This window comes from Fringilla coelebs, assembly GCF_963513975.1.
Source record: "Fringilla coelebs genome assembly, chromosome: 6".
Taxonomy (NCBI): Eukaryota; Metazoa; Chordata; class Aves; order Passeriformes; family Fringillidae; genus Fringilla; species Fringilla coelebs.
In genome coordinates, this window is record NC_140034.1 from 2,277,874 (window position 1) to 2,299,413 (window position 21,540).

Here is a 21,540-nt window from a genome sequence, read left to right on the forward strand (position 1 = left end):
AACTCTTTCAAGAGGAATTACATTCCTTTACTTTTATGACCTTTCTTTAAAGAAACCAACTATTTCCACCTCTCAATTTTCATCCATTGGTGCAAATTAATCTGATGGCACTCAAACAGAATCCCAGAAGGGTTTGGGTTGGAAGGGACCTTTAAAGGTCACCAAGTTCCCTCTCTGGAATAAGCAGGGACACCTTCCACCATCCCAGGTTGCTCCAAGGTGTCCTTGGACACTTCCAGGGATCCAGGGACAGCCACAGCTCCTCTGGGCAAGAGGATGCCATACCTGTTTTGTCTTCTCCAGCTCCTGCTTGAGGATGTGGTTCTCCTGCTCCAGCAGATGAGCTTGAACCTTCATTTTTGACAAATCCATCTCCAAAGACGACACCATACTGGATGACTGCAAAAATGAAAAGGCTCAGATGTCAATTGGGGAGACTCACAGAGCAAAGTTTAAGCTGAGGATGCTGCAGCCACTGGACAGAGCTGAGATGGCACTGGATGAACAATGTGGAAAATGCAGGGAATTATTTGGCACCACTAAGCTGTGTTTTCAAGATGTCATGGTTTGACCCTGGTGCAATGCCAGTGCCCCCATGAAAATGCCTCCTCCCTGGTGTCTGCTGTGAGATGTGATCAGAAATAGAGCAAAGCAGGCTCCAGCTTAGGAATACAAAGGAAAAAGAACTTTATTAACCTACAACTATATATAAAGAGAAACACACAGAACTCGGAATGAAAACCTTCCAAAAACATTCCTCCTCCTCCCCCCACCAAATTTCCAATACATCCACCCCTCAGATCATCAACTCTCAGTCCATCACCACCCTTTAGATAATCAATTCTCAGTTCATCAAGGAGAGAGGAGTCCTCCTTGTACCACAGTGCCCACACCAGGTGCCAATATTCAAACCTGAGCACCTGCTGGTTTGACCACAGCACCCCAAAACCCCACTTCCCCCCAAACCAGCACACAAGACAAACCTGCACCTTTTTCCCCTCCTGGCTTTTGGCTGCTGTTGTGTTTAAGCCAGCACTTAACAAAGCTCAGCTTTGAAATCCCATCCCAGGACAGGGATGCAGACCCCAAAGCCCCTGAGGTCCAGCTGTCCTGCCAAATCCTGTACCTCGATTTTGGAGTTCTCCAGCTCCTCTTTCAGCAGCAGCCTCTCCTTTTCCCATTCTTCCAGGGTACACTTCCCCTCTTCCCTCTCCTTTTGCTTGAGCACCCTTGCCAGCTGTTGATTGAGATCCTGCACATCTGCTTGGTTTTTGGAGTTCCTCTGGCTCAGCTCTGTATTTTCAGAGTCCAGCTGTTGGTTCCTGGTCTTCAGATCAGCCACCTGAGAGGGGACAGCAAGGATTTCACACCAGAAATGAGATTTTGGATATTTCCTTTCTATTAAGGTGATTAAAGACCTGACAAGCCTCACTCTGACAGAGACTCCAAACAAATAATTTGTCATAATTGGCCTTAATTAGAGACCAGTCATATCAGTCACCCAACCCTTTGCCATGCTGGGGTGGATTTTGAGGGTTATCCTAACAGATCACTCTGAGCAAGTATTTTCCTAAGCAATACCAAGATGGCATGGATGTTAAAGGTAATTAACCCTTTAATTTCACCCATTATAACAAGCCACCCCTTGTAGCAGCCACATGGATGCAACTGGCAGAATTCCTGGACCAAGCCAGCTGGGAAACGAGTAGAGGTTGAATCACAATCTCTGTTTCCCACGGGCTACTGCAGAGAATTGCACAAAAACTACAAAACAAAAGGTTTAAACTTTGTATTTCTATGACAAACTTTCCAAGTTGACTGTGGAAAGTGCTCTCAAGCCTGGACAATTACAGTCAATCTGGACAATTACAGCTTCTGTCTTATGAGCAGGTCAAGCCAGCCTCCAATCAATCCCAAAGAGGGAATAAAGCAGTTATCAAATCATTTAAATGTATAAAATGCTTGTTTTCTGCTCCCACACACCTGCTTTTTCAGGTTGTCCACCATCTTCTGCACAGCCACTTTCTCCTTTCTCACAGCCTCTATCTTCTGCCTATGGAAAAATGAAAGCTCATTAACACCAAAATCAATTATCAACACACACAACTGCAAGATTGCAGAGGAGGACATCACCTCAAGTTGTGCCAGGGGAGGTTTGGATTGAGTATTGGGAAAGATTTCTTCACTGCCCGGGGCAGTGGTGGAGTCCCCATCCCTGGAGGGATTTAAAATCCATGTGGATGTGGCACTTGGGGACACAGGTCAGTGGTGGCCTTGGCAGTGCTGGGTTAATGGTTGGACTTGATGATCTTGGAGGTCTTTTCCAACCTTAATGATTCCAAAAATGAGCTGGTTTTTTTTTTTAAACACCACCAGAAATGGTAATTGTGGGCATTTATTTATTTATTGCTCAGCATCCCTGCTCTGCATCAACTTGGCAAGTGCTCAACCTCTCAAGGTGCCCCAAGTGGATCTTTCCTAGAGGGGAAGACTAATCCCAGGATCAGGGATGGTTCTGCACTTGCCAAAGACCCAGCCAGTGGAATAATCTGCCAGATGAGCCTCTCCCTGCCCCTGCTGAAGCACAAATAATTGCATCAGGTCAGCTCCTCTGTGTGCCTTACTGGGTCACCTCAATGCCTACAGCTGAACCCCTGCCTGCCTCTGGGGGTGGGCAGGACAAGCTGGGGCAGGGAGAAGGATGAGGAAGAACCTGACAGCCTGCTGGATTTCCAGCAGCACCACGAGATAACCCCAGTTTGGACCAGTGCAGCACCTAACACACCGAGGAGCTCGGAGAGGAGGGATGAGCCCATGGTGGCCGAGCCACACCACAGGGTGGTGCATTCCCCCATGGAATTCTCACCTCATTTCTTCCCTGGATCCATTCAGCTCCCTCAGTTTCAGGCTGGAAGCACTCCCTTCCTCAGTTAGTAAAGTCACCTCGCTTTTCAGGACGGCGTTTTCCTCGCGGAGCTTCTCGGCCTCACACCTGTGGCACAGACAGGAGAGAGGTGAGAACAGATCCTGGGGACACCTGGAAAGGAAACAAGTCCCACAAGTCAGAGCTACCTGTAATGCTTCAAAAACGAAGCTACAACTGCCTTGTTTTATGTATAAATGGTGTATTTATATTCTACAGGAATTCAGCAGGAGTGCTCCCCAGTTTGTTCAAAAAAACCCCAAAATTTTACAACAAACTACAGAAAAAACCCCTGGGCTTCTGGGGCATGCTTTTAAGCAGCTCAAGTGAGTTAAAACCTAAAGTTTCACACTATATTCTACACATCTTTCAGTCCTTAAGCTGGAAATAACAACTGAACACCACAATCTGCAGATTGCCAGGAGAGTGAGCTGTTTCCCCAACTGGAATTCAGAATTCTGGGAACAGCACGGTTGGAAAACGTCATTTCTGTCCTCAGGAGACTGCACAGAAATAACTCAGCCATGGTGGGACACCTGAAAGAACAATTTCCTATAGGAAGCTGGTGCTGAACAATAATTAAACCACTTGCAACAATAATTAAAGCACTTGTAGCCACTCTATCCATAAAAAAAAAAAGAAAAATAAAGCCTTGCTGGAATACTGCAGTTAAAAAAAGTAGGTAAAACCTATGATGAGTATAATATAATGAATATATGTTTTATAACTGTATTTACCATATCTCACTCCTGAGGGGTTCCTAACTGGGAAAAAAAAAAAGTCCCTATAATTCTCCAACATTAACTTAAACACTGAGAAAAACAGAAGCACTTTTAGCATTTCAAATCACCACAATTCCACAGCATTCACCGAAATACTGAGGCAAAACAGGAGCAATTTTAGCCTGGTGAGCAACATCCAGCTCTAGAAGGGAACAAACTGAGTGGAGTGAATATTAGTAGAAGCTACAAAGCACTCTGGAGGTGTTACCATGGATTTTGGACACGGGAATACAAAGGGTTTGTGCTGGAGGACGAGCTACACACGGTGACGGTGACATCCACACACAGGACAGCCGGCAGGTGCTCCTGCTCAGGTGGCAGGCACAGGGAGGAGTAAGTGACACACAGTTATTGATTCCAGCGCTCTTTATCCACGACTAGAGGAGTTAGGAGTCCATGTTTGCTACTCAGAGTTAAATCAGAGTTAATCTAGGGTGGTTAAGGAGCAGCCAGGGCAGCGCTGGGTTAGTGGCTCACGCCGCGTTACGTTACCTCAGCAGGTCAACCTTGTGCTGCAGCTCAGTGCAGGTGCTCTGCAAGCCCTGGGTCACTGCCCTCCTCTCCTCTGGGGGACCCAGGGCTTTCTCCTTCACCTGGGGGTTGGGATCCCTCATTCCTGCTTTTCCCACTTCCATCACGGCGCCGCCGCTTTGGGGGCTCTTGTCCTGCTGGCCCGTGAACGTGGTGGGATGTTCCTGCAGCCTCCCCCCTCTCCTGTCACTGGGCACCTCTGAGTTTGCTTGAGCATCCTGTTCTTGGACACCCTCCAGTTCTTTATCTTCCAATTCTTTAATACCTTCCAATCCTTCAACTTGCACGAGGAATTTGGTGTTTTCATCTTCACACTTGACGCTTTCCACCTCGCTTTCTCTTTGTTCCCAACAAAGCCTTCTCAGCCTGTGCAGGTTGTCTTCCAACACTCCATTTTTTTCAATTAACTGCATCACTTCAGCCTTCAGATCCTCATTTTCCATCTGAATTTCTTCTTGCAGTGACAGAAGTTCAGCCTGTGCCATGGATCTGTCTTCCAGCTCTTCCATCCTTTTCCAAAGCTCAGCTATTACACTCTTCAGGTCCCCGTTTGCTGCCCCAGGAGTGGGATCCAGCTGGAGAGAGTCTTCACTCAGTTCTTCAGCCCTCTCCAGCTCCACCTGCACCTCCAGAGCATCAGAAACAAACCCTTTATTTTTGGGAGCTATTCTGTGATTTAGCAGATGAACCTTCTGCTGTTTGACATCGTTGTGGAGCGCTTTTGGCCCGGGAACTTTCTCCAGATCTCTCTTTTTTGGCAGCAGAGGCACCCAAGAAAGGTTCTTGTCACCATCCTGGTTGCCATCAGCATCCAGAGCTGCTGGACTTCCCTGGATCCAACACCCCTGTGCCTCGTGGTGGCCACCAGCTCTGACTTTCACACATCCCTCCTCCAAATCCCAATCCACCTCTGACATTTCTTCCAGGTCTGTAGCATCACCCTCCAGAGGTGGGAGGACACTGAAATCTGCCCCTATGGCCACATCCTGACCATCAGTGGGCAGCCCTTCAGAACTGGGCTCAGTTTCCTCTGGTTCTGAGCCAGCCTGGGAGCAGCTGGGGCTGGGAGGCTGCAGCTCCTGCTCTGCCGCTCGCAGCCGGTGCTGCAGCCTCAGGATCTGGGCGGCCATCCTGACGTTCTCCTTCACCGCCTGCTCGTGCACCCTCTGCAGGTTCTGGAGGACGTCCCCATCATCTCCCAGGGGAGCTGCTCCAGGAAAAGCAGCGATCTGGCTCTTGGCTTTTGCATACTCACTCTCCAGGAGCCTGTAATGGCTCTGCAGGGCAGAGAAACTCCGTGTTTCCCACTGCAATTTCTGTATTTTCCCCCGGAGGTCTGAGACTTCCAAACCCATCTCAGCCTTTTCTGTCTCTGCTCTCTCACAAATGTCTCTGTTCAAACTCTCCAAAGCAAGAAGTTTGGAATTGAGCTCTTCTTTCTCTCGCTTATACTCACTGTCCAGCCTCTCCAGCTTCTCCCTAACCAGTTTGCCATTTTGCTCCACTGTGGATATCTGCTCATCTTTCTCCTTTAGCTCTTTCTCGTGGTCATTTTGGAGTTGGTTTATTTTCTCCATCATCTTTTCCTCCTGCTCCTGGGCAGCATTCCTCAGCTCCCTCAGCTCCTTCTCCAGCTGCTCCCTCTCACACACCAGCTTGTTCACTTCTTCCTTGAAGTTTTTCTCCAGGAGATCCTTCTCCTGGCTCAGGGCAGAGCAAACAGCCTTCTCACTGGCCAGGCTTTCCTTCAGCTGCTCATGGGCTTCAGCAGCCTCCTGAGCAATTTCTTCCCTTTCAAACTCCCACTGGGATTTCTCCTCTCTCTGCTGCTCAGCGAGCTCCTGCAGCTCTCTCTGGTAACGTCCTTCCAGGCTCTGCAGGGTTTCTTCAAATTTATTCACAAGTGTTTGTGTGTCCACAGAAAACTGAGTTTGTGCATGAGATGCTCTTCTGTTATAGTCACTTGCCATTTTTTTCCTAGACATGGTTAACATAAGATATTACTAAACTACCTCAGAGATTAAACTGGCTTTTTAGGCTGAATAAAACAAGTTGGAAATTTACTTTGTTTTTTTTTAACCACTGACTATTGGATGGGTGTTTCTGGGAGCTGCAAGTTAAATTCGAGGCAATTTTCGGTGAAACTTCAAAAAGAAAAAACTGCCAACAACTCATGAAACGTCCTCAGAAAAGGCTTTTCATGTGCAGTATGTGCCCATGAAACATCCTCAGAAAAGGTTTTTCATGTGCAGTATGTGCCCATGAAATGTCCTCAGAAAAGGTTTTCCATGTGCAGTATGTGCCCTTCAGTTCCTGTGCTCAGATTTTGGGGGGGCAGATGTTCTCACCCCCCTCACCCCAGGGTGGCTTCAGTTTCTTTTGACACTCCATGTTGGCTATAAGCACATCCCAGCCACCCCTTCCCTTCTTCAGCAAGGGGAAACCCAGAGTTTATTGAGTTTTAAAGGGATTTGTGGAGCACAGGGATCCTGACCAGAATTAATCACTCCTGGTTATGCTTTAACACAACTGCTGCCTCGGGGTGAGCTACACATGAACCTAAAGATCTGCTTGAGAAAGGTCAGAAGAGAAAAACCCCTGGAGAGCATCCCCAGTGCTGTGGAGCAGAGCAGGACAGCTGGGGCTCCCCAGCAGGGAGGTGCTCCCCCTGCTCTCAGCACTGTCCCCACCAGAGGTGACACGGTGACACTCACCTTTCCTCCTGCAGCTCCTGCTGGTGCTTCCTCAGCAGCTCCTCCTGCAGCTGCTCCTTCTGCAGGGCATGCAGCTCTGCCAGCCTCTGCAGCTGCTCCTGGAAGCCCTGCTCCAGCTCCCCCTTCTCCTCCTGCAGGCTCTGCACCGCCGCTCTCATCTCCTCCTCCACCCAGACGCTCTTCTGGAGCAGCTCCTCCCGTTCCTGCCTGAACTCCTCGTTCAGCTGCTCCACTCTGGCCCTGACATCCTCCTCATGCTCCTGCCTCAGCAGTTCCTCCAGGCTGGCCTTCTCCTCAGCAAAATGCAGCTGTAATTTGTTTTTCTCCTCGCTGTGTTCACAGTCCAGCTTCTCCCGCTGCTCTCTGAGCGTTGCTGCCTCTCCCTGCAGCTCTGCTATTTGGTTTTTGAGGCCAGTGATCTGCTCCTCCATGGCATTCATCTCCTCAGCATACTTCTGCCTCAGCTCCTCTTGCTCCTTTTCCCAGTGGGCTTTTGTCTCATCCAGCTGCTTTTCATAATGGCTCACCTACAGGAGGGAAATTGGGATGGATTTGTTCATTTCCCACAGAATATTCTACAGGGATGTTTTCATCAATATTTCCATCTAGTTTTGTATATTCACTCTACTGAATATTTAGATTTACACTTCAGCACCTCATATTAATTTCCCAGGAAAGAATGCCTCAGTGCTCAGCTTTATTTCTTCCTGGGATCACAGAATCCCAAATTGGTTTGGGTGGGAAGGGACCTTAAAGACCATCTCATTCCAACACTCACTGTGTCTTCAAGCTCCTGCTTGAGGTGATGCAGATCCCTGTGGTGCTGCTCCTTCATCTGCTCAATGGCCATTTCTGCCTCTATGCTCATATTTAATGGGTTGCAGTCTTCTGAACCGAGTCCTTTGGAAAAAAAAGCAATCAAGTAATAATTCATATAACTATAAAAACATTAATAATACACAAATAGATGTAATTCTCAACAGAATTATTTCATCAATTCAGATTTGTTGGGCAGCTCTCAAACTCCCATCACAAACACAGACAAGGAACTGCAAACTTCAATTTCAGCTTTAAATTTGGTTCAGCAGCCACAGTCCAAATTAACATTAAACACCAAATGAGAGGTGGGGACCAAGCCTCACTGGGAAGGTTCTCATGGAACAACCTCTGAGATGCTGTGAACACCTGCAGCCAGATCTCAGTGCTGCAGGAGGGATATTTTACCTTGGTCAGGCTCAATCCCACCGGGGCCATGGCTCTTCATGTCCATGTCAAACTCCTCTGACAAGGAATTTTTCAGGGCAGGCCTGAGCACTTTGCCCTGGGCACGGAACTCCTGCAGCTCCGAGTGCAGCTCATCAATCTGGTCCTGCAGCTCCTGAGAGGGAGGGCAACAGGAAAAGCTGAGGGAAAAGGAGCCAAGGCTGCTGAGCACCCACCCAGTCCCACCACAGGACATTCAGGGGGGAATTGCAGCACAGAAAGACTTGGCAATAAACACAGTGCACAGCCAAACAAGGGGGAATGGCTCCCAGTGCCACAGGGCAGGGATGGAGGGAGATTGGGGAGGAATTCCTGACTCTGAGCAGGGGCAGGCCCTGGAATAGAATTCCCAGAGCAGCTGTGGCTGCCCCTGGATCCCTGGCAGTGCTCAAAGCCAGGCTGGACAGGGCTTGGAGCAGCCTGGGACAGTGGAGGTGTCCCTGCCCATGGCCAGAGGTGGAACAAGATGGTTTTTAAGGTCCCTTCCCACCCAAACCATTCTGGGATTCTCTGATGATTCCACAATCCCAAACTCCCAAAGGTGAGGGTGTAACAGGAGCTCCAGGAGCTTTCCCTTTATTCCTCCTTCCTGTGACCTTTTATTAAAAGCAGCTTTAGTAACATTTCCAAACAGTTGGGAAATGCCTCCTCAAACACCATTGACTTGAAAAATCAAACCAGAAGCAAAAGATGAAATTAGGAAAGAGATCCCCTCATTACTGCATTCACCATCTGCTCCTTCCTCCTGCCTGCCAGAGGAGCATCCCCAGGGTTTGTGCCAAGAGCTTGCACCCCACTCCAGGAACAGCAGTTAGTGAGGAAAACAGCTCCCTGAAAGTGCAAACACACCACCCTGCAGGGCTGAAAGGCCCAGGAAGTGAACCTTGAGGACTGACTCCTATCTGCCATCCTCAAAAAGAGAAAAATCAGCTGCACATTGAGAAGCTTCGATTCAACTCCTATTTCTGGACAGTTTTTGCTTTTAAACTGCAGCTTCCTAGGAGAGCTGCTGTGCTGTTTCCAACCCAACAGCAAAGGCAGCCCCTCACTGAATGGAAAGGACCCTGCAGAACAGATCACAGAACCCCAGGGTGGTTTGGGTTGGAAGGGATTCCAAAGCTCATCCCATCCCACCCCTGCCATGGCAGGGACACCTCCCACTGTCCCAGCTGCTCCAAGCCCTGTCCAACCCAGCCTGGGACACTTCCAGGGGCAGCCAGAGCTTCTCTGGGCAGCAGATGAGCTGGTACCCCTGCAGATATCCCAAAGCAGATGTGCAAATAGAAAACCTGCAGGCTCACCTTAAGGTCTTTTAAGTACAGAAACTTTCTGTTCTCAGGTTTCTTAAAAAAAAAGATATATTTCTTATCTGAAAACCAGCAAAATGTGGATGAGTTTTATTTCTCCTCCAAGTTCCTGCATCTCTGAATTCACAGGGCTCCATGGACCCTCTCCCACCTCACCCTCAGCTCAGCCAGCTGGTTCTGTGGGAAGAGATTTCCCACCTGCCTCGTGCTGCTGCCTGCAGTGAGGATGTGGCACCTGGGGACATGCTTAGACAGGGCTGGGCAGTGCTGGGGAATGGCTGGGTTCCATCTGAGAGGGATTTTCCAGCCTCAGTGGGTCTGTGATGCTCCTGGTGGATGCAGGAGCCAGGTCTGGCTGCACTCACCCTGCACTGCTGCTCGTACTCGCTCCTCATCTGGGCCAGCCTCTCCTCCTGCAGGAAGAACTCTGCACTGCTGGGATCCAGGTCACCAAACTGGAACACAGGAGTGGAATATCCAGTTATCCACCCAGCCTGCAGCTCAGGACAGCGTGGCTGCCATCCCAAGCAGTCCTGCACTCCCTCTCTCTCCACTCTGGATTTTTATTTTAAATAAAGTCCACTTTCCTCCTAGCAGGGAATGAGTAACTTCCCCAAAAATCCTGTCTGCCATCTAGCACAGCTCTCATGCTCATTCTGATTCCAGATCACAGCTTTCTACCTTGGCACATCACAGTGTGGTAAATAACCCCAAGCTTTAAAGAAGGCTGGAAATCCCAATATATGACCTTGAGGCTATGGCTGCACAAACTTAAACATCTCTGGAGAAGCTGATATTCTGAAAATTTAATGCAATATAGCCATGAACAGCTGTTCACCTCGATTTTCACCTAATTCCAGCAGTGATGCCATGTAAAACCTGCATCATCTTCCCTGCAAGTTGGTCCCATCCAAAACTCTGTGCTGGGGGTGAAAAAAAAAATAAATCCCTGCAGATCTTCAGGATGATTGCTTCATTCTAAGGCTCCTTGCTTTAATTAGAATAAAATTACAGCTAAGGTGGAATATATGCACTTTCCTCAGCTGGATGGAAGGCAGTTCATGTGCCTGGATAATCTGGGCAGAGACCCCCAAAGCCTCTGGCTATCAGCTAAACTGGCAGCAACTTAAAAATGATTTAATTCTGAAACCCCACTGGGAACAGGGGGATTTACCTTCTCAGCCAGGACATTTTCCAAGTTCCTCTGCAGTTTGCTTGCCAGACTTTCACACTCAGCCAGTTTTTCTCCTGTTTCCAAGAGCTCGTTTTCCAGGCGGCTGTTTTCCTGGGGCAAACAAAAAAAACCCACAACAGATCAGCACTTGGAGGAGGAAAAATCAGCATTACAAGGGTAACTCCCAATCCAGCATGACACTATTCTCCAAGCTTCAGTGATGACAGGAATTAGGAATTATTATTACCCACACACAACCCACTCCTGCCACAGCAAGTGTGAACACAGGACTTTTGATAAATTATCAAAAGGCTTAACAGCAAGTTTGCTTTGCACGGTTTGGTTGTTTTTTAAAAGAGGATTTTAAACCTGATCCAGATGTTTTATCTCCTGGCTTGACAGCTCATCTGAGAGCTGTGTACACACACACACTCTGCAGGTGATGGCAGCAGAGATTTGAAATCTCTGGAGGTTAGGAATCCATGGAACAACCCACGGAGGTGCCCCAAACACCAATCCTCATGGACATGGCCCTGCCTTGCTGCTTCAATGACTTTTCCCAGCTAAACATAGCCCAGGACTCGTCCTTTCACCATGGACTGCAGGAGTGACTCCCCCTGCCAGGGCATGGCTGATTTTGGGGGAAATCCTGGCTGTGTTCAGTCCCTGTTACCTTCAGGGCCAGGCCCAGGCGGTCCCTGGTGTAGTTCTCATCCGTTTTCAGCTTTTCAATCTCCTGCTCCAGCTCCAGCCTCTGTTTGTTGGCCTGCTGCAGGATCTGCTCCCGCTCCCTGCGCAGCTCGTTCTTCAGGGCAGAGATTCTCTCCTTGTACTCCTCATCCAGCTTCCTGCAGGGGGACAGGAGCCTCTCAGAGCAAGTGTGGAAACCCAGGGGATATTTCTCTGTCTGCCCCAGGGGAGCACTGACTCTGACCCTCATTCATGGAGAAAGTTTCCCAGACTTCAAGACAGACTGGAATCCACAAAAGTGTGAAACAGATTATAGAGAGCAGTGTGGGTGTGTCACTGGGTGAGAAACTGAGGGTTTGGGGTTTTTAGTGTGCTGTGGATGGCAGCAAGATGGAGGGCACAGGGTGTCATCCTGGGCTTCTCCTTCATGCTTATTTTTCCTTCTTCTCCATGGGTTTGGGTGGAATTTTGGGATTGGGCAGAAAAGTCCCCATTGGGGGCTCTTTGGGATCAGTTATTGGGTTAAAAGGGGAAATAATCCAGGTGTCAGTTCTTAATTGGATAGTTTAGTCTTAAAAGCCCTTGTAACCAGAGCTTGTTGGCCATTTTGTGCCTTCTAATGAAAAGCTGAAGAACTCACAGCAGTGAGGCTGTTTTACTGATGAGAAATAATAAACACCTGAGTGTGAACATGAATTAATGTCTCAGTGCCTTCAGTACAGACCCACAGAAACCCACAGCTGGCACCCCCACAAGGAAGAGGGTGACAAATCCTGCAGGGGGTGGAGCTGGGTGGTCACCAAGCCCCTGGCCAGGAGGAGGAGGAGGGGGGATGGATGGTGCTGCAGTGCCCCACCTGAGGTTGTACTCGTTGCGGCGCTCGATGGCGGCGTGGTGATCGTCCACCTCCGAGGCCATCAGGGATTTCAGCTTCTCTGCCTTCTCCAGGTCTGAGCGCAGCTTCTCCTTCTCCCTGGCCACCTGGTCAAACCTCTCCCTGGGCAGAGCAGAGCAGAGCAGGGCCAGCCTGCATCAGGTCAGCCCTCGCTGCTCCCCACCCAAAAAGGGGATTTGAAGCTTGGAAAGATCTCCAAGGGTCTCATCAGCTGCATTTAGTCACTGGATTGGAACCTGTAGCCAAACAGCTCTGGGCATGTCTTGGTGTCCCCACAGATCCTGAGACCTCAAACACTCGAGACCCTCAGCTGTGGTCCAGCCCTCCAATTCAAGCCCTGAAATGGTTTGGGTTGGAAGGGACCTTCAAGACCCTCTCATTCCAGCCTTTGCCATGTGCAGGGACACCTCCCACTATCCCAGGTGCTCTGTCCAACCTGGTCTTGGACACTTCCAGGGATCCAGGGCCTGCCCACCCTCCCAGCCAGGAATTCCCAATTCCCAATCTCCCATCCCTCCCTGCCCTCTACCAGTGGAAGCCATTCCCTGTGTCCTGTCTCTCCATCCCTAGTCCCAAGTCCCTCTCCAGCTCTCCTGGAGCCCTTTTAGGTCCTGGAAGGGGCTCTGAGCTCTCCCTGGAGCCTTCTTCAATAGAGAAACCTTCACAGTGAGTCCAGCACAAAGACAAACTGTGTTGACTTTCAAAGGAAAAACATTGGGATTCACAGTGGTACAGATTTTGTACCTGACCTCCACACCCACCACATGGCAGAACCTCTGCAATGCCCCAGCTCAGTTTGGGTTAAAGGCACTGACAAACTCCCCCAGCCTCTGCCCTGAGCTGTGCATTCCTCAGCCACCAACAACCACTGTGGAGAGCAGTGACCACTCCCAGACTGGGAACAGCCTGCTGCTTCCATTTTTCATTTTTAACCACTTTTTTTCTGCAATCCTTGGAGGTTCCAGTGGTTTTCCCAGGCAAAACAAGACAGCTGGAAGTTTCCAAGCGCTCCAACAGAGAGCTGAGCCTTCCAGTGCCACCCCTCAGCTGCTCCCTCAGCTCCTGCCTGGCCCAGCAGAGCAGGGAGCAGCAGCTCCAGCCATCCCTGGACTCACATCAAGTGCCTGATCTCTGTTTTGAAGCTGGCCAGGGCTGCCTGGTGCACCCCGTTCTTGGTGATCAGGAGCTCGTTCTCCAGAGCCAGCGTCAGCTCCGTCAGGTTCACCTTCCCATCCAAGCTGAAGTCCAGAGCCTGTGGAAACAACAAATCCTTTGAGTGGAAGGAGCTTCCTGCAGCAGCCTGGAGACATTTCTGCAGGGATTGACAGGCCAGAACAAGCAGGCTCAGAAGAGATCTTTGCTGGCTGATTAATCTGTCACAAACAGCCCTCCAGGGCAATAAACCAGACATCTCTGCCACCTCCTTCCAACAGAGCTGTGGAGAGGGTGAAGTGTCCTGGTTGTGCTGCAAGACCAACAGGAAATTAAGGCCAGGACTGATGAATTGCACTAATTCCCTGCAGGACCCAGCCAGCCTGGACTCTGCACGGAGAGGAGGTGGCTGGGGATGCTCGTGGCAAACAAAACCAGCTCTTGCAACAGAGGCAACACAGAGGCAGCCCTGCAGGGGGGTTGGATGGGAGGATCCCACCTCCCAGAAAGCAAGTTATCATCAGCAGCTGCTTGGGATTTTGTAAAACCCCAGAATGGTTTGGTTGGAAGGGACATTAAAGGTCATCCAGGGACACCTTCCACCATCCCAGGCTGCCCCAAGCCTTGAAGAAAGGTCTTTTCTTCCCCTGGAAGTGTTCAAAACCCATATGGATGTGAGACTTGGGGATGGGGTTCAGTGGTGAACACAGGCTGAGCTGACAGCTGGACTTTTCCAACCTAAACCCTGCAGGAGCACCAAGCAAAGCACTCGAGGAGGGGCTGAAACACTGCAGGCACTGGAGAAAGCACCCCAGTGACACCAGCACAAAGCAATTTTCCAGTGGAAGGGAGCAAAGTGAAGGTGGACACACAAATCTGGTGATGAGTGGGTGTTAAATCCTGAGCCATGGCAGAGGTTATTCCAGCCTGGCTGTTCTCTACCCACATGGATATTTAAAATCCAGGAGAATCCTGCTCATCACTGTTGGAATCCAGTGATGGTCACATGAAATTATCTTCTCCCACCCACAGCTTCTAATGAGATGGACAGGGATGGGTTTATTCAGGTACCTGATTTCATCCCCATCACCCTTTCACTCTAATGGAACACTGAGGACTGGGCAGGGTTTCAAGTGCTGTCCTCCACCTCAGCACAAGCAGTAATTCAGGTCACCCCAGTGCTCAGAGGTTTGCAGGTGCAGCTATTCAGGGAGGAAAAGGAATTAAATTGCTTCCTAACAAATGTAGGTGACCTCTTCAAGCTATGCTGGAAATCACAGTGTATTTTTATCATTAAAAATGATAAAATGGGATGCACCATAATGGAAATGATTGGAAATTTCCCAGAACAAAAAATAACTCAGCATCCAACACAGGGAATAAAAACCACACCTAAACCCAGGGGTGAGATGCAGCTGGGGGTTACCTTCAGGATCTCCTGGCTGTTCTCAATGCCCTCCTGGTGCCAGCAGTCCAGGACCCCCTCCACACAGCCATAGCCCATCCCATCATCCAGGCTGGAGAAGAGGGAGAAGCCGATGGTGCTGGGCATGGCCGAGGGGGTGGTGGTGCGCCGGCCGCTCTCGTCGAAGGACTGCAGAGAGGATGAGGATGAGGATGAAGCAGGGCAAAGGCAGAGCCCACAGGGCTTTACCAATGCAATCTCCCTAGCACTGCTCCAGAGATTAAGGATTAAAGCTCTGCTTTTCCTCACTGCCAAGCACAACCCACCCAGGGAGCGTTGCTGCTGACCGGGGCGTGAGCAGGCGCTCGGGATTTAAAATAAATCCCAGGAGGAGCAGGGTTCCAGGGCTGGCCTCATTGCTCCAGAAAGGTTTTCCACTGTTCATTTTGGGTTTGGAACATCACTTTCCCTAAAACAGCTGCAAGGAGCGCTTGGAGAGTGGTTTGGGCAGAGCCCTCAGCCTCCAGGCAAAGACAGGGGGCAGATTTCAAACTCTCTCTCAGGAAAAATAAAGCAAAAGTTGGAGTAAAGATGTGGGAGCTGCATGTCCCCAGCCTGTCCCAGGCAGTGCTTCCCCCTGCCCCCAGTTGATGCTGGATGCCCCATCCTGGAAGTGCTCCAGGCCAGGCTGGATGGGCTTTGGAGCACCCTGGGGCAGTGGAAGGTGCCCCTCGGTTGGAAGGAGCTTTAAGGTCCCTTCCAAACAAACCACCCTGGAACTCCACAGGCTGCCAGAGCCCTCTCCAAGCCCCACAACTTCAAAGTGGAGCCTTGCCCCCTTTCCCATGAGGGTGTTCTGTGCTTTATCTCCCCCAAAAGAGTTTTTTTCTGAGAGAGAATTTGCAATCTGCTTCCAGAGCTCACCGCCACCACCTCCTGCCTCACAGCTGGCCCTGCAGGGACAAACACTGAGGAAGAGGAGGAGACAGGCTGGGTGGGAATTGTTCAGGAGTTCACAGGCTGGGTGGGAATTGTTCAGGAGTTCTCCTGCTCCTTTTCCCCCAGGGCTCTCCTCTCACTTCCTCACCTGCATGGAGAGGTGGCGTTTCAGCTGCCGGTAGGGAGTGGATGCTGAAGGGGTGAGAGATTTCCCATTCCTGAACAGGCCATAAAAGAAATCCTCTATGCTCATGGTCCCATCTTGCTCCAGGTTGTGGAGCACCTCTTCAAGCACCTGCAAGGAGACAGAAATCATGTCAAAGGCCAGAAAAATCTGACAGAGAGCAAACATCCTATTCCCAAGGCTCCAAAAAGAGCAAAGCAAGAGTTACCTGCTACATCAGCCCACCACACTTCCATATTCTCCATGTGGAAAACTACAGGCACAATAGACCATGAAGAAAAGCTCCTGGTCATCTTGGAGCTGCTGTTTAATGAGGCAGCAGGAAAAAAAAACCTCATTTCCTTCTGCTCCTGAGCCAGTGTGACCTCAGGAATTCAGCTCGAGGTGCTGAGACAGATGCCAAACCCCGAGCAGCTTGAAGTGACCAGGCAAAAAAAAAACAAACCCTGAGACACTGCAAGGTTATCATAAATCTGTTTTATGCTTCAGGCCATGCTGCTTTCTCAAAAGTAGGACTGGAGATGTTCAGATTAGTCCCTATTTCTTTGTCTACAGTTTATCTTTTCAGGTATTATTTTCTGCCTTAATACCCTGAAAACATTTCATTGTGGATGCTGCAAAGGAATATCTGCTCAGGAGCGTGTTTTTGTGGAGGAAATTAATATAAGCCATGTTATCTTAAGATGCAAAAAAATCTGACTTCTTAAATAAAACTAAATCCTCACAGACAAGAGCCTTTTTTTTTTTTGTTGTTAAAAATTTCATTTTCTCGTGGGCTCTTGCTGCAGGACAGAAACGCCCACAGGCCCTTCCCAAAGTCAAAACCAACCACCTATGAATATTTAACCCATATTTGCTGCCTAGCTAGAAAATTCCCGGGATTAAGGAGACATGTTTGGAATCCAAGCCACGCTTTTAAATTCCAGATCCCTCTGTGATTGCGTGAGGAGCACCCACGCCATGGCTCAGCCTGGCAGCTGCCTTCTCCTACAGCAGCCTGATGCTCTGGGACCACAAACCTCCCTGAGAACAGCAGCTGGAGCTGGAAACCCCTTCCCAAGCAGCCACCTGTGCTCGTGGTGAAGGCCAGGAGAGATTCTGGGGGCCCACAGTAAAGGCAGGGCAGGGGTGGGATGGTGTGGCAGTGATCACAGGGGTCCCAGGATGAGGGAAGGGATGAGAATCTTGGCTCCATGTTCAGAAGGCTTGATTTATTATTTTATTATATATATTATATTAAAACTATACTAAAAGAATAGAAGGAAGGATTTCATCAGAGGGCTGGCTAAGAATAGAAAAGGAATGAATAACAAAGGTTTGTCTCTGAAACAGCCGGACTGTGCTTGGCCATTAATTAGAAACAACCACATGAGACCAATCCAGACCCACCTGCTGCATCCCACAGCAGCAGACAATCACTGTTCACATTTTGTTCCTGAAGCCTCTCAGCTTCTCAGGAGGAAAAACCCTCAGGAAAGGATTTTTATAAAATATCACAGCTCCAGGAGGGGTGCTCACCTCGCCGGCCGCCGCCTGCAGCCCGTACTGCTCACAGATGGACACCAGCTTCTTCCTGTTCAGGAGGCCATCCCTGGTGATGCCCAGGTGCTCACAGACCTCCTGAAGCTTCTCCTCGATCCACTCTGGGCTGGGTGAGGCCCCAGGGGAGGCGTTCAGGTCGTCTGGGTTCCAGAAGCGCAGCTGCCCTGCAGTGGGGGAGATTGCTCCGGTGTCTGCAGCGAGGAGCAGAAGATCTGGGGGTCTGCACCCCACAGAGAACCTCCTGCTGCTGCTGCTGCTGCAGTGGGCACAGCTCCTTCCTGGCTCTGCACAGCCCAAGGGATCACTGGTCTGGGGTCATCCTGCTCAGAGCCCACGCTGGGTTTTAGGGTGTGGATGCTGGCCCAGCAGTGTCAGACTCTGCTCAGCATTTCCCTCACTTGTGCACAAGAGCCTCGTGCCCACAGAATCCTGGAACTGCTGAGGTTGGAAAGACCTCCAAGACCATTGAGCCAAACTGCTCCCCTTGTCCCCAAGTGCCACATCCTCACAGCTTTTCATCCCCCCAGGGATGGGGACTGCCAGTGCCTGGCCAGGTGCAGACTGAGCAGCAGCTGGGGCTGTGGCCAGGAGGATCTTTGGGAATGAGGATGAGTCTGGTGGCCAGGGAAGGGCAGCAGAGCTTCCTCAGCTGCTGGCAGAGATGGAAAAGGGACCCCTCCTCCCCTGGGCTGTTATGGGATCAAGTGAGCTGCAAGGCCATCTCCTGGGGCTGGAAAAGCAACTTGAGGAGAAAAAAGTTGGTCTTGTTGGATGGGGAAAGGGCTGGAGAGCAGCTGAAATATGGAGGAAGTGCTGATGTAACTAAAAGGAAGTTTTTTGATGATGAAGATGGTAGAACAGTGGCACAGGCTGCCCAGAGAAATTACCCATCCCTGGAAGTGTCCAAGGACAGGTTGGACAGGACCTGGAGCAGCCTGGGATGGTGGAAGGTGTCCCTGCCCAGGCAGGGAGTGGAAGTGCTTTAAGCTCCCTTCCAAACCATTCCAGGAATTGATCATTCCGTGACAATTAGGGAACTTTTAATGACTGGTCCCTGCTGACATCTAGTGCCCACCAGGCTCCACTACAGCCAGAGCCCCCCAGGGCAGGATGGGGACCAGGACAGAGGTCAGGGGGACCAGGACAGAGGTCAGGGGGACCAGGAGCACCCACAGCAGCATGAGAAGGGCAGGAGGGCACAGCACATGATGTGCCCTGCCTCAGCTTTCCCCCCCAGCTGCACCTTCCCGAGCTGTGCAGCAGCCAGGCTGGGATGCTCCACACAGCCAGAGCCCCTCTGACCCCTCCTCCAGGCTGCCAGGAGAACAAGCAGTGAGGACAAGCCCAGCCAGGTGCTGCTCTCTGCTCTTACCCTCGGCCTCGTACTCCTCGCTGCCTCGCGTCTTCCAGTGCTGGGGAGGAAACAAAAAGCTCCTGATTATTGATGGCAAGGCATCCCCTGGATGAAAGGGACTCTGGGATCAGCATCCAAGGAGCTGCAGGGCTCCAGCCAGGCTTTCATCTCCCTGCAGGCTGGGCTGGGAAGCCAGGGCTCTGTGATGCTGCCTTGTTCTGGCAGTGCAGAGATGCCCCAAGCCCCACAGTGACCCAGCAGAGGGGACAGGGCAGAGATCAGAGCACTGGGGAGCGAGGGAGAGGTTTGCCCTCTGAGCAAACCACGCTGCTTTTCTTTGAGGGGCTGATGGTTGAGGGGATGGGGATGCAGGGGAGATCACAGCTGGGTTATCCCTTCCTTCCAGCACTTTGTTCTGCCCCACACTCAGCCAAACCAAATTCAAACCTCCCGCACTGAGGGCAGCTCTGCTGTCAGCACTGAGCTTAACAGAGGGAAAATAAAACCACTCTCTGGTGGGCTTAAACCACCCAGCTCCCTCTGGCATCAGCCCAGGCAGCACCAGGAGCAAAAGCACAGCCTGTAAGGTGATTTCCTCATGTACTACACGCTGTCTCATCCCTGGCACCCTGGTAGCAGCCCAGGGTATTTACTCCCACGTGATGCCCCCCAACATGAACTCTGCTTTGGCAGTGGCAGATGTTGCTCCTGCACTGGTACAAGTGGATCCTTCTGCCTGCACGTGACTGATGGATTTGGAGTCAAAGTCAGCCAGGACATAAAGAGGCCCTAAATCACCACAGAAAAGTTCAATAGCTCTCATTCAGATTACAGCTAAAAGCCATTAATCTACAACATTGCCATGGAAACTGAATTAAGGCCCTGGACTTTTTTTAGCTCTGCTGCTGTTCCTGTTTCAGCTGCAGGACCAGGCAAGGGCCCTCCTCTGTCACAGCACCACAATGTCCCACGAGGGACAAAAAGCAGGAGCTGAGGCAACAGGTGACATTAAACCCCAGCCCTGGAAGTTCTTTACATAAAGAATGGCAGAACCCTGGCACAGGGTGCCCAGAGCAGCTGTGGCTGCTCCTGGATTCCTGGCAGTGCCCAAGGCCAGGCTGGATGGGGCTTGGAGCACCCTGGGACAGTGGAAGGTGTGCCTGCCATGGCAGGGGTGGCACTGGATGGGCTTTAAGGCTCCTTCCAACCATTCTGGGATTCTATGAAACTGCCATCTGAAAATGCAGAAAACTTTGTGCAGAGAGAGGGCTGGCCTGGGTGCCAGAGCATCACCCTGCAGCCAGCCATGCTCCTCCCTGGGGACAGCTGGGACACTGAGGGGAGCCTGGCAGCGATGCCAGGGGCAGATCCTCTGTGCCCCAGCCTTGGGGCATAAACAACACACACACTTTTATACAGAATCAGGTTAACTGGGCACCAGAGCCCCTCACTTCAAGCACCTCCAGCAAAGCCACACCAGCTGCTGCTGTCCCATCCCTGGCAGTGCCCAAGGCCAGGCTGGACAGGGCTGGGAGCACCCTGGGACAGTGGAAGGTGTCCCTGCCATGGCAGGGGTGGGATGGGATGAGCTTTACGCTCCCCTTCCAACCCAAACCCCTCTGGGATTCTACAAAACCACAATAACTCCATCAACACCACCAACCCCAAGAGGCTGAACAAAGCCAGGGGGTTCTGGGCTGGGGGGCTCGTGTGACCTCCCCTCCCTCCCCGCCGTCCCTTTGTGCGCTGGGGCACGGGGTCAGCCACCACCGGGAGGGGACAAAGAGGGGCTGGGCCGGGTGGGACGTGCCCCTGTCAGGCTCCCATTGTCCCCCAGCCCCAGCAGGGCTCCAGCTGGCCACGGGTCAGAGGCAGGGGGTGCCAGGAATGCGCGATGCCGGGGAGGCGCGTGCGGGGAGCAGATGGCTGCGAGCGCATCTGCAGCCTGGGCCGTGTGCTCTGCCCACAATGAGGCAGCAGCCACCTCTCTGTCCCCCCTGCCATCTGCTCCAGCCAGCCAGGCCTTTGTTCTCCCCTGGAATATATTGCTAATTAAAATGGTGATCAGCAGCACATGCCACGAGGTGAGCCATGGCCCCAGCGCTGATGGGTTTTGGTCTTCCCTGATCCACACTGCAGCTCCCTGGGCTGAGCAGAGACCCCAAAAACAAGCTGTCAAATCCCCACCCCTCACTTTGCCAGGTGCCCTCAGCTGGCAGCACCAGTCAGGCACTTTTTCTGGGAGCAGGCACTATCCTGAGCTGTTAAATCACAAATCCTGGCTTTCCAGCACTGATGGATTTCATTCTTCCCAGATCCACACTGCAGCTCCCTGGGCTAAACAGCCCAAGCAGAGACCCCAAAAAAAGCTGTCAAATCCCTCCCTTTGCCAGGTGCTCTCAGCTCCAAGCACCAGTCACACCAGCAATGCACTTTTTCTGGGAGCAGGCACTATCCTGAGCTGTTAATCCCAAATCCTGGCTTCCCAGGACAGCCCCACTTTGGGAATCTCACCTCAAGGACCCAAAAACAGGAGTTTCAACCCGAGCCCTCCAGTGCCAGGCCATGCTGGAAACAATCCAGGAACACACAGAGCACGGGTGGCACTGAAGGGACAGAACTGGGATGTGCCAGCAGATTCTAACACCTCAAAGCTAGGGCTTGGAGCAACCTGGACTAGTGGAA

At 51.1% G+C, this 21,540-nt stretch overlaps 1 protein-coding gene across 1 annotated transcript in view; it reads right to left on the reverse strand.

Moving 5' to 3' along the window:
* Window positions 1-21,540, reverse strand: part of NIN (ninein) — a gene marked incomplete at its 3' end in the record, with an annotated part of 56,302 nt that overhangs the window by 18,899 nt on the left and 15,863 nt on the right. Inside the window, exons 4-20 of the mRNA XM_084207990.1 lie at window positions 18,874-18,913; window positions 17,478-17,665; window positions 15,924-16,070; window positions 14,858-15,025; window positions 13,395-13,531; window positions 12,241-12,381; window positions 11,368-11,542; window positions 10,695-10,805; window positions 9,886-9,975; window positions 8,175-8,328; window positions 7,729-7,850; window positions 6,951-7,477; window positions 4,198-6,213; window positions 2,867-2,992; window positions 1,984-2,053; window positions 1,127-1,342; window positions 286-399 (exon numbers count right to left, since the gene is read on the reverse strand). Of these exons, the coding sequence (XP_084064116.1) occupies window positions 286-399; window positions 1,127-1,342; window positions 1,984-2,053; window positions 2,867-2,992; window positions 4,198-6,213; window positions 6,951-7,477; window positions 7,729-7,850; window positions 8,175-8,328; window positions 9,886-9,975; window positions 10,695-10,805; window positions 11,368-11,542; window positions 12,241-12,381; window positions 13,395-13,531; window positions 14,858-15,025; window positions 15,924-16,070; window positions 17,478-17,665; window positions 18,874-18,913 (4,542 nt within the window). The remainder of the gene's footprint in view (window positions 1-285; window positions 400-1,126; window positions 1,343-1,983; window positions 2,054-2,866; window positions 2,993-4,197; window positions 6,214-6,950; window positions 7,478-7,728; window positions 7,851-8,174; window positions 8,329-9,885; window positions 9,976-10,694; window positions 10,806-11,367; window positions 11,543-12,240; window positions 12,382-13,394; window positions 13,532-14,857; window positions 15,026-15,923; window positions 16,071-17,477; window positions 17,666-18,873; window positions 18,914-21,540) is intronic.